At 44.1% G+C, this 13,228-nt stretch overlaps 1 protein-coding gene across 1 annotated transcript in view; it reads right to left on the bottom strand.

Annotated features, from left to right (window-relative positions):
- JAG2 (jagged canonical Notch ligand 2) overlaps window positions 1-12,298 on the bottom strand; it is a 68,751-nt gene extending 56,453 nt beyond the window's left edge. Inside the window, exons 1-2 of the mRNA XM_064160642.1 lie at window positions 11,963-12,298; window positions 11,354-11,677 (exon numbers count right to left, since the gene is read on the bottom strand). Of these exons, the coding sequence (XP_064016712.1) occupies window positions 11,354-11,677; window positions 11,963-12,298 (660 nt within the window). The remainder of the gene's footprint in view (window positions 1-11,353; window positions 11,678-11,962) is intronic.
- Between the last annotated feature and the right edge of the window lie 930 nt (window positions 12,299-13,228).

Genomic DNA, 13,228 nt, shown 5'->3' with positions numbered 1-13,228 from the left:
TCCTGCTGTCCTCCATAAATTTACAGGGGAAAGACTGGACAAGAGTCACCACTGTAATATATAGTACAAGCTCTTCCATGTGGATCAACACATGCAAGAAACTTGATTAAAAGGATTGAACAGCGATTCTGCACACAGATACATACATTTAGTTAAATATACATGGAGGCATGCATACTGTTGTGAAAAAAAGTTTATAAATATGCACTGTTGTAACAAATGCTTGTCTCATATTCCAGCAACAGAATTGAATATTCTCAGTGTTTTGTGGCTAAAGTAAAACTCTGTTTGCAGCAGCAACCATTATGCTGTATTTAATTACTATTAAAAATCAACTGCTTACAGGTGGAAATGAACAGCATACAACAGTGAATGGAATGTACAATTGCAAGCTATCTAAATACATGACAACTAAGATTTGATCAGCCTCATCATATTATTCAGATTACTGCAAACTGGAGAGGATCTCCCTCTGTATTATCACAAATTAAACAAAATCCACAATCTGTCACACCTTTGGAAGGAAAGACTTTTAACAAGTGTTGCAAAGTACATGGAACAACCTTTGAAAGCAGGCACATGCCCTGCAAATTTGCTCTAAGCAAGTGAATTCAGAGTGCCTCCCTATTTTTAATCATTCTCCCACCAACATGGATCTGGAAGTTAAAGTGAGATTAATTATCAAATCAAGTCTTCAACTTCATTTCATTGTTGACCCTTGCTTATTTCTTTGGTGGGTACCAACATTACAGCTTTCCTCATGAGTATCAATAGAGAACAGAAAGAAGCTACCTAAAGCAAGCCAACGTTAACATTTTTTTCTAGTCCAAAGCTTGACTCATAACTCACTAACACGTAGTAATGAATAATTTTCCAGCTTCTTTAGTACTCCATTTGCCATTGACTCTTCTGTCTTCCCCAAAGTCCTTGTCAAGTTCAAGTTTCACAGAGTAACAACTCTCACAAATGCTTCCTAAGGGCTTAGGGACAAACACATTATCACTAAGATGCCACAAGTAAAGACTATCTTTTCCTTGCTAGCTAAAGCTTATTTTATTTACCACACAATTTCCCTGATCTGGGAGTAAATATGAACAGCTTTAGAAGATCTGTTGATGGGAAACAGTTTGCTCCTCAATCTAAGCCCTAAAACAACTACATTCTGATAGTCCACAGGTTAAGTCCAGGACACGCAGTCCTAGGAACAGAGATAGGAATTTTGGAAATGACCCTCTGAAAAACTGCCACCAACAGAAGTGAATATAAGCTATAAATCACACAGCCCTTAAGTTACCACAGCTTAACAGCAAATGTTAAGAAGGCACTGCAGCAGCACTAAGTATTTGGCAACCAGCATTTGAAGAACATAGTCTAAACACTTCAGTTTCCTTCTATCAGAAAGGGAGGAAGGGAAGGAAGCAGGGCAACATTTGTGTGAATGAATCACGGAAACAATACTGTTTTACAAACTTCTCCAACAGACAACACTACAACATTTTGGGTCTATACATAAACATGTAGTTTAAAGAACAGTTTCTGACCAGCACAGGAGGTGGTGGTATCTTACTGATGTGTACAAAAAACAGTCACTAAAGAGGAACACCACAGTTTATACTTGCTCTTAATTGTTCACTTTTAGACTTTGCTGATTATATGTGGACAGTTACAGTAAAAATAAGGAAAATCATGTTATTGTAACACAATAGAGGATTAGAACTATCAAAAGCACCCCAAAACAATTGTTTTACATGGTGTGTTATGAAAAGAAGGGTTTCTAAAATATATTAAGCATCAGCAGAGACTACCAAAGGAGCACTAATAAAACTGTTCTCCATTAATAGGGAGAACATTAAACAGAATCAAAAAAGTCTTGATTCAAGCAGATCATTAATTAAGACATTTACATGTTTCTTGACTTACTGCTTAGAAGGACATGCCAGTCAAGCCTTCTAAGTATGAACAAGATCCATTGTTAGAATTTAAGTTCTCCAGCTGGAATCGCAGACCTTCCACATCAGAAGCACTGACTATGCTTTAAGGTAGATATTTCAACTTTACATGAATTATAAACAGAATTATACATTCAAGGGACAAAAAGAGACTGAAAGAATCCTATCATAAAGTATGTAACTCCAATCTGTACATACAAACTGCTTCAGAAGAGGCGAGGAAAGATGCTCTACCTAAAAGAAGCATTTGTATCCAACTGCAGGATCCTGCAGCAACATTAATATTGCCTTCTTCCTGGAGTCCAGAAATGTAAAGCTTAGCATTCATATGATGGGCACTTATAGTTACTTAAGCTGGTATGTTCAGAGCACTAGAAAGTATAGGAGTGATAAGAGATCTAGCAGGCTATCTGGAAATAGAAGAGGCATTGCAAGAACAATTTAAGTGTAATAAATAGTAATGTACTGAACAAACCCCACCAGAATACATCCTGCTAGAAAAGAAGATATATATGTGGTCAGGTCTTTCAAGCCCAAAGCAGGAGGTAAACAGATTGCAGTTTATGTTCTAATACTCCAGTCTTATCTCAGATTAAAAAAAAGTTAACAATTTCAGAGAATGAGCACCTGTGCATCTGTCCAAGGGACATATAATTGGTTACTCAAGGACTATTAGGCTGTTTCTTAGCAACCTCTGCAAGCTCTAATCAAGTAAGACTAGGATTGTCATTTAGCCTTGAAATGCCTTGCCCCTTACATTTAATACAGCATTGTAACTGCTACTGAGGAACAAACGGTCATTTCAAAGTCAGTTAAAAAGCTGTGCTTACTATGTATTTCAACTGAGAGCTCCTCTTAGCACTTGCTGTCAGAAGATCTTCATGTCAAATATGCTTTTTACAATTTATGTAGTATCTGAAACAGCAATTAATATAAGAATTTTTTTTAATGTCCTCCTTTTTAATCAAAATTAAAGTACAACTCTAAAAAAATGAAGCTAGTAATAAAGGTTAATGAAGATAAACCTATAGCCCAACTCTTAAACAACAATATTTTATAGGACTCAAACACTCTCCAAATGTAATTGCAAGAAAAAACAATATCAAAAGTAGCAGTGGACATTTCAGCAAAACACTTATCTGAGAGCTGGATAATATTCAAATCTCTGGTGATTCTGAAAATTTATGTTGCACACACTGAACTTCTAAAATCAAGTATCTTTCAGCAAAAGTCTGGCTATCAGATCAGGAAAAGATTCCAAAGGAACCTGTGTAATTGAAAAATAATCTCTTCAGCCCTAGTCCAGCTTCATTGCTCAACTATGTTATCAAGAGATACATGACACTCTTCACTTAATCTTTAAGAATGATGTCCTATATACAGTATTTTTCCTTATGCAGAAAGGAAAAGCACCAAAAGTCTATGGTTCAATCAGGGAGGGACAGTCCTTGCCAAGTCAAGAAGACCTACACAAGAGATATCACACAGATCCCTTCAGCTGTCTTCCTCCCAACAGGAAGGCAGGAGCTCTGAGGTTCTATAGTGGTTCATTCCCCAACCCTGGAGATATGGGGAAGTGATCAAGCTAAACCTATACCTCCTGTCTCACATGATAGCTGAAGATGCATCTCAAAAGCCACAAACCATACTGTAGACGGGTCACCTCTAGCCAAAGAGCAATCAATTTTCTACAGCCACTAACCAGAAGTCAGAGTGTTTTGGTTTTTTTTTTTTTGGCAAGAAGCCCATCCAAGGCCTATCAGAGTGATAAAGAGAATGAGAAAGTTACTGCCAAGGATCAATGACAACGATCCTTTGCATAGGCATCGGGCTAGGCATGGAGGATCCAAAGGAATGCCAGTATACCCTTATTCCTCACTCCTTGAGGTAGACCCTCACCTTCCACATTAATACTCCCAGGCTTCTTCCAGATCAGAGGACTACTAGCATCTAAAATTGGGGAGCATCAAGGGAAAGCAAGTTGATGAGCTATCAGGAAAAGCAATCCTACCTTTTTAGTCTCTCCAGGAAGCTATACAGCTCTAACCAGAGCAGGCAAGGCTATAGAGTTGACAAAACATTGGCCTTGTTTTCAGAAGAGGAGGGAGGGAAACTTTCAGGCACACAGTAAGCCATCTGCAGAAACTAAGTATATGATACGATCGCGGATGCCTTATGAAGTTCATAACTTCTAAGGTATGTTCATATCATGTATTTCAGAGCCAACACTCAGCCAAAGCAACACCTATAGAAAAAATAAGTTGAGCCAGACTACACAGAAAGGATGAATTCTACTCAATTCTGACCTACATGTAATGACTGGATGGTATATCACTTGAAAGCGGAGCCTAACAGCCACCAGCCCATAGGGACAGCACAATTGAAAATAATAAAAAGAAAGTAACCATCATCATTTACCTCACACATCTGTCTCAAGTACAATTCTTCTCATACAAGATAAACTTTATGGCAACTGATTTACGACAAACAAATTTAAACAGCACTAAATCATTTCTGACATCCAGAAAATGTAACTGGTTCGCATTTATTGTTTCACAGAATTATTTGCAGCTTTTCTGCTGACAAACAATGAACTCTAACAGTAACTTAAAGCAAACTGAACTTGCACAAGCAAGTTACAAGCAGTAGCATCAAACACAAAGCTTCTCAACATCTACATCAGCAGACTTCCTTGAACTTCACAAGATTGCTCAAACTCAGCAATGCAGTGGGAACACAGCCCAATCAAGCCAAACATCAAGTTTAATATAAACACATTCAATTATGGTTTTACCCCAACCACCTATGTAAAAGATAAATCATATTGTTTAGATTAAAGCTATAAGTAGCTTATCTTTCATATGCAGATTTTTTTTTTTGACAAAACAGCATTTAAAGCATCTTCAAAGAGCCCAAAGACACTGCTACAAAGACTTCATCACACTGTGGTGTATTGAATGTGCTTTGTTCCTACCTTGACCTCTTCTTCAGCTCACATCCTATTGTGTAAGAGTAATCCTGACTACTTTAAAGCTTTGACTGAAAATGGAGTAGATATTAATGCCCACACCAGCTGCCTGGCTCAGAGTGCAGCTTTTCACCCAACAGGCTAGCTGGAGCACCTTGCAGAATAAAGATTCAGAAGTTGACAAGTAGTGTCTAATTGCACGATTGCCTGGGAAGGTCATTTTTAAGTTTTGAGTTCAGTCTGAGTGTTTTGACTAAATAAGCATGCATTTAAGGAATCTTTCAAGGAATATGAATAGAGATGTCCTTTATTATCTGATCATTCAGACTTCCCCCAGAACTTTAAGGTCTATGAGCTTAAATAGTTACAGAATATTGTCCTCTAAGGCATACTTATTTCAAAGAAATTAAATTCTAGATTTAGTGACAATCTGTGAAAGATTAAGAATGCAAAGAAGATTTCTGCTTAAAATTAGAAGACAGATTTTCTATAGTTACATGAAACTTAAGTCTTTAGGCTTTCTATTCTGGGCAAGCTGCAAATAGTTGCTGGCACACACTGCATACCAATAATAAATCCTTTTTTCAAATAGTGGTTCCGAAGTGCTCCCCATTAAGGCCTTGATTCTTTTTTAGAGGTGACACCTGCAGCTGCTATTGAAATCAGCTGGAGTTGTCACTATCCAGCACTGCTAGGCAATCTCTAAAACATCACCTTCTTTTAGAAAAGCGTGTAACAAAACCTGCAAGCTCCTTCTCGCATTTGTGTAACTTGAAACTGAAGGGGTATCATTTATATAACATATCAGTCCTTCAACCTTTCGTATAAAAAAAAACCTTGAAGGCAAATACAGTAGTCATCAGGTGAAAGCATGTAATCTCCTGATCTACTTCCTAAGACTGAGGAAATATGGACCCATGTTCTGATCCACAATGCATCTGTCCATGAATTGCAACAGACGGGGGAAGGCTTTACAAGCACAAGGACTACAGGCATTTTGTCAAACTAAGATGCAGATTTGTTGCTGGTTTCCACAGCAGCAGAGGATAGAAGGGGGAAAGTAGGCAAGAATTAAAAAGAAAGATTTATTCTATCAGCAGAACCTTCTACCTGGGCAAAAAGAGTTAGGCTGCTGGCAAATGAGACTTAAGCATTTATGTAGTTAAACAATGTATGGCTACCAACCACGTTGTTTTTTCAATGCTGCCTTCATCTGATAAGGAGGTGTGACAGATGTGAATTATAAGTCTCTACTACACCAGATTAGTTTTACATTTTGCCATAAGGTCTTGCTCTCACTTCTTATTCCCTGTCCTCAGCTATTGCACATACTTCTTTTAAAGAGAGATTTAGAGAAGCAGAGAACTTACAGATAAAGGTTGCTTTGTATTACTTGAGGATGGTTCATTTGTGAAATTCTGATCTTTTTCATGAAAAAAATGTACATACTGTTCCTCAAGTATGACTGCGAACAAGCACTTTTCCTACTGCTAAATGGCCTAACTTTAGCTTTCTTAATTTAAGCATATCCATCATGATGGGCTGTCCTTCAAGCTGACAGGTTGCATGCTTACTCTATCAGAGAGCACAGCATAATCTTATCCAGGATGTTTTCCTTATAAATCCTCAAGATCATGACCACAGAGTAGGGATAGCTGTGTTAAGACAGAAGGCAAACCAACTGTAGACTATGGGCTAAATGAGAATAGGCAAGAAGATTTCCTACAGTCAAGCTATCTAGTTCCCTACAGGTACCAAGGATCCCAGATAACACACCCCAAGGCCTTCCACAGCCCAATCACCTTTGTTTTTCAAGTTAGAAGGATTGAGAGAGTTTGATGTCGAATTCTATACTGAAGATGACAGCGCTAAAACACTGTACCCGTTCAGTAAGTAAAGCTGTAAGGCTGAGCATTTCCGCTCAAGTTTTCAGAGAAGAGAGGCTGCTTTCTAAGAAATTCATCATGCATTGCTGCAGCCAAGCTACACTCTCAACAGCTTTATGTATTTGATGGTTCATGCTCCTGTGTATGTTTTAGACTGAATCCTTACAGGCATCTGGACAAGGCTCACATGCAGACTGCACATAGACGAAACTCAACACAGAGCCTGAATATTAAACTGATATACTTTCACACTTTACCTGAACGTTAACACTGCTTCACAAGTCTAGAGAGGTGCTACAATCACACTTCAAATAGGAAAAGATCAGTGCTTACAAAAATAGTTCCCCACATTCTAGTAAAGGAAGTACTCTTTACCTATGCAAATTGTGAGGGCTGTCTGAACGTTCAATACCCTTTATTCAGATAGGTATACAGAGCCGAGATAAATACCAAGACAAAAGAGCAGTGAAATTGCTTGTTTCTGATACTTATCACCACGGGCCTGAACACTGAAGTTCATCTGTGGAGCTCCAAGTACACTACACTTATGCATACACCACACTGTCAGTCACACTGCAGTCTCAAAAAGCAGAGGAGCAAAGGGAAGAGAACAATGCATCCTCTAGTACATTATTTCAACATTCACAACTAGTCAGAACAATTCCTCTGTATGACTAATTAAACTGAAATAATGGATGACATATCAATATTTACGGTGCAGGAAAAGTTGTGAATTCCCTGAGGGAAGGAACAGGGTGTAAAGAAAAACCACAAAGGCATAACTCCATTTCATGTCACCTTGCAAAGAAGTATGAAAAATAGTTCCATATAACTCATCCAGAAGGATGCTTGTAACTTTCAAACATCATATTCAGAAGCAGCATTCAGTTAATCTAAATCTAATCTAAATCTGAATCTACAATTCTGCCAATAACGTAATTCATATTGATAAATACTACACTGCAAGGTATTTCTAGAATTTCCAATGTCTAAATAGACAGGCTTGTGCAAGGAAAACACTCAAGACTAATAAACCAAAATTGTCTAAACCATCAGAATTGATTCTTCAAAGCTACTTTAATTCTTCCATCTTCTTTGCAATTTTATTTGTATCAGTTGTTTGTTAATCTCAAATGAGTATTAAACTTCAAGTTTCACATCAGGAGTCAAAGAAAAAAAATGTAAGGTAGGTGGGTGAAGGAGACAGCTGTATTGTTCTAGCTGTTCCTCAGCCTCTCCCACTGCCAAATTTCTATGGATGATGTATCCCAAGGTAGCAATTTTAAGAACTTTTTGGCACTATCCCAAGCTCCTCTTGCAAATCAGAGATCAGACCAATGATATTTAAAAAGACAGGAAATAGGAATAAGCTGGGTAACTGACACTGCATCAAACAGTGGAAGCCACTGAACTCTAGTACTGCAACTGTACAGCAGAACCACGTGTTCAAATTTTAGAGTGAAACTTGACCATGTAAAACAAATAAAAAACAAATCATTACAATAAAATCAAGACCAAAAAATGCTTTTCAAGAGACTATTTGCCTTAGAGCTACTGCTAGCTAAGGACACTGCAATATCAGACATCAAAAAAACTCCCTTGAGCAATTTACACAGTCTCATTAAGTGAATAAGCTGTCATTCAAAGAAGGTTCACTAAGAACTCAAAATATAGCAGTACTGGCTTTCACTAGGGCTGGATTTCTCATTTTTAAAACCGCAATCTAGAACAACTGAAATAAGTCCTTTACTCACTGCCAGTACCAAGACAAATTTGTTTCCTAAGCAAGGACAAAATTTCTGCTTCTCTTTAGTCATTTATTCAGTAAAGGAATGCTAATTTCATCGCTGTTGCTTGGGAAAAAAAACAAATGTCACATGAAGACGATCTCCTACATTGTTGGGTCTTGTTTGTAAACTTGAGTAGAGAGAATACTATTCAATAAAAATTTTGAAACCTAAGCCAGGGACTCCATCTACTTCAAAAACCTCTCATGTTAAACAGGCATTACAAATAAATCTCTCCTTGCAGAGTTAGTACAGCTCATGTACAGTTGTGACAAAGATGCTATGCATTCTGGACTGGCCATTCACAGATCAAGATGCAGCTACAAGATACAAGAGGGACTTCTTTTCCATAAGTGCATCACAGACTGCAATACAGGGACTGCTTTTAAAAGCACAACTACTCTACAACTTATTTTTAGAATTGAGAGTGGGCAGGAAGAGCATTCAGTAAACCTTTCAAAAAAATCAGCCAGCCACCCACTGAACTGAGCGACGCTGTTTAAATATATTACAGGGTGCTTTGCTGCAAAAACTGCAATGAAAAGACAGACCAAAGACTCCTGAGTCCTTTAAACTGCCAGAGGCAATGAAACAAGAAACAGCAGCAGACATTGAAACGCTGCAGTAATTTACCTGCAAGAGGTAGGTCAAACAGGGCTTTCTTAGGATTTGATGAGCATAGAACAATATCCGGCAGCTGCAAGGTAGGAATGTGCTTATTCCAACAGAGAAAATCCAAAGAAGGCTGGTCTTAGAGACCTGCATTGAAAGGCTTATTAAAACTCTCCTCTTGTTTCAAGTAGCAACACTGGAAATTGGCAGAAGTGGAAGCCAAGCTTCTTTTACCTCCTCATGCAGATAAAGTTTGAGGTGTTAATATTATTAAAACCTCCTATGATGAGTTTATGATTTCATGAAGCCTGCATTAAATGGTGGATAAAGAGAAAAAAAATTTAGATACTCCCTCTGATCTGGTAGCTTAAGAACAGCATTCCAAACACCCTCAATTTGATTGTATTGGCTACCTGTTAAGAGGAACCTTTCTACATTCAACAGACCACAGGATCAAGAAAAGGCAAAGCACTACAACTTGGAAACAAGAATGTAAATGCCTCCCTAAAAAGAAATTCATTTGTTGTACCATTTCTTTAACTACCTAACTCCAGTAAAATCCCTACCTTCAAACAGAAACCAGTTCTTACTTTCAGATATACAAGCTTCAGTTTGGAAAGGCCTCGAAACCACAGAAAGTTAAGAGATTCATAGGGATTCGATTCCTTTAGCATGAAATAAAACCAAGCCTTTTTTCCCCTGCTCATTCCTGGTACGAGTTTTGTGGTTAACATCCTGCGAGCTACCTATGTTGAGAGGTCGGCAAGGGCCATTTCAGCTGTTAGTCACCAGGTGCCGAGCAACACGCAGGTACTGGGGCTTCCGATACTCATCTTTCCTCTTGAGCTAGAGCACTGCACCATCCTCATTCCTCAGCGCCTCTCAACTTGCCAGCTCCCACCCCGTGGCCCAGTTGGAAGGGCCGAGAGCAACAGCTGTGAAACTACCTGCAGGATCCTACCTGCCTGCAGCTGGGCAGGAAGCCCGTCCTTTCCTCCTCCCGCACACCATTCCCCAGCCCGCCCCAGCACAGGGCCCTGCTTCGCACCTAGCACACTCGAAAAGCTCAAGTCAGTGCCCCCGTCCGACAAGGACGCAGACGGCCATTAGCTATCAGCGTCTGTCGATGTACCTCTTCAGCCAAGCGGCGCATGAGGAAGGTGGGAGAGGAGGCGACAGATTACAAAGAGTGAGCCACTGAAAACCCCCGAGACCCTAAGGGCAGGGCAGGGCGGGAAGGGGGCAGTGCCAGGGTCTCGTGCACACACGCCCACATCTCCCGCCGCCTCCAAGGCATGGATCCGGTTTCCCACAGGATCAGGGCACGACTACGCTTCGTGATCTCTCTACCGATTCCCGCGCCTATAGCAAAGTTACTCCGGCCCCCCTCCGCTCAGCTCTGCGCAGGTACGAGGGCCGGCTTATTTCGGGACGCGGGCGGCCCCGCTCCTCACGCCCGCCTGCGGCGCCGGCAGCTCCCGCCCACCACAGCCCCAGCACCAACGGCCGCCGCGCGCGCCGCCGCCGCCGAGCGGCCCCGCCCGCGCCCCAGGAGGGGCGGCAGCTCGCGCCCTTCGCGAGCCGCGGCACGCGCCCCGCGCCGCGCCCCCACCTGCGCAGCATGCCGCCCGGCAGCGCCCCCTACTGGGGACAACCCCGCGGTGCGCGGAGCAGCCCGGAGTCGGCAGCCCGGGCTGCGCTGCTGCCGTCGGGCTTCGTCTTTCGTGTGCGTTATGTCCGCAATTACTTTCATTATTTTAATCTTCTTCGCCCGTAAGCCGCACCTACAACTGGTCCGGGAACCCGTCACACCATTAGTCCGCAGCCAGACACCGTTCTGCAACCTATTCCCTGCGCCGGCACTCCCGGCCCGACCCCCGCCAGCACGCCCCTGCCGCCGACAGCCCTTTGCAATGCTGTCGGCGTTCCCATGGCCCTACGTGGGGGGATATCCGAGTACATCCCCCCACACCTTTCTCCGTCGGCTGTACCCCGCAGACTCGGGAGGCGACGGGCCCCGCCCGGGCAGCGCACCGGCAGCTCGCCCAGCTTTCTAACGGGGGAGTGGGCAGCCGCTGCAGAACTAGCGCGGGTTCGAGGGTGGGAAGACGAATGTAAAAGAGGACTGTAACAACACGATCATCAACCTACCGGCCACGCAAACTGAAAAGGAATAACAATCCTGCCCGTCTCGGGAGTTCTGCCTTGATGGGAGTATTTGTTGCTGTTCAAATAGAAAATATTTCCACCGAGAACGGGGGTAGATCCGAATCCGTAGTTGCAGGGTCCGACCGGAGTGATCTTGGCCTGGTATTCCTTGAGACAGACTTTCACGTAAGTGTCGCACTCGTCCCGGGTACAGTCCAGGTTCTGGGGGCTTTTCATGCCATCGCAGCATTCCCCATTGAACAACTCGCCGTTTACATTCCGCACCGAGTTAAGCTGCAGCTCGAAATAGCCCGTGGACCGGGACACCTAAAAATAAAAATCAAAGGGGAGACAGCTTCGTTACTACCGCGAGCGGACGGCAGCGCGGGGAGTGCAGGGCTGTCGCCGAGCGCTCGCCGCCTCCCCGCCTCCAACTTTCGCCGGCTGAGGGTTTAAACCCTGCCACGGCAGCACACGCACATATATAAATATTATAAATATATGTGCAGAAGATAACGCGCATAGTGGGACTGGAGGGGAGGAAGGGAGGGAGAGAGAGAGAGAGAGACGCGTAGCCCGCAGCCGGGAGCAGAGTCCCCCGCGCTCCCCTACCTGCACGCAGGAGGCGAGGAGCAGCGCCAGGCCGAGCGCGGCGGCGCGGGGGACCCGGCTCCACCGCCCGGCGCCCCGCATGCCTGCTGCTGCTCCGCGCGGCCGCCTCAGAGGAGCCCGGCGAGCCCACCAGCCACGGACCAGCGGCTGCTCGCGGCATGGGCGGCGGGGGAGCCGCCCGCAGCGCGCCGGAGGGCGCAAGGCATGGGCTGCCAGCGGGGCCGCCCGGAGCGCTCCACCGCCGCTCCCCTCCCGCGGGCTCCGCTCGCCCTCTGTGCGCCTCGGCTCCGCGGACACCCAACAAGTAGGTGCCGGAGTGACAGCTTCATTACCCATTCGCCGCCGCTGCCGCCGCCTTCATATTAATGAGTGGGACGGCCCGGCCCCGCGGCCGGCGGGTGGGGCCAGCGCCGCTCCCGCCGCGGCTCTTAAAGGGCGGCGGGCAGCAGCAACAGCCCTTGTCCGGCCTTGCCTTGCTCGTTTTGCCTTGTCCTTTTGGTAGAGGGTGGGGAAGGGGAGGGGTGGTCTACCAGTCGCAGGCGAGCACGAGTGGGGTACCTACGCTCCCTGCAGCCACAAAGGGGTATTCAAGGTGTGTGCACCTACCCTTTGCATGTAAGTGGATGGGGGCGCATGCACCCACGGTGTCAGAGGAGTGACTGCTCACCAGGGCTATGGCGAAGTGCATGGAGTGGGTGCAGTCCTGGCCTTGGTGGGGCACATGAGATGCCTGCATCCACACTCACACAAGACTGCACAGGTTGTATGCACCTACAGGAATAGAAGAGCACATGTGGTGCAAGCACATGCAGGCAAGAAGTGATGCTGGGGAGGAACAACGTAGCAATGGAGGAATATGCATGCTTCATCAACCCACAGCTGTGGGTTTATGTGGGTACAAGGTAGGACCACTTAGAATTGTGGAGGAGTAGGATGCAGTCACAGTCATGGAGGATTGTGCTGGTTGAGAGTGCCCATTGCCATGAAGGAGTACAGGGTGTGTAAATGTAGCTGTGGAAAAAACACTATGTAGGATCATCTGTAGCTCCCCCACCGCCTGTGCACCCACGGATGTGGATTGCATGGGTTGGATACACCCGTGGCTGCAGAGTGGGAGCACCCACAGCCCCAGAGGGCTGTGTGGGCTTTATGCACCCGCAGCTGTGAAGGAGGAACACACATGATGTGTGCACCCGTGGCTGTGAGTGCACGGGATGCATGCACATACAGTCATATAGAAGCACAAAGGGTGCACACACCCACAGT

The sequence above is a fragment of the Pogoniulus pusillus genome, chromosome 1 (genome assembly GCF_015220805.1).
Source record: "Pogoniulus pusillus isolate bPogPus1 chromosome 1, bPogPus1.pri, whole genome shotgun sequence".
Lineage (NCBI taxonomy): Eukaryota > Metazoa > Chordata > Aves > Piciformes > Lybiidae > Pogoniulus > Pogoniulus pusillus.
Note: the sequence above shows the minus strand (reverse complement) of the source record. Positions and strands in the feature narration are given on the sequence as shown.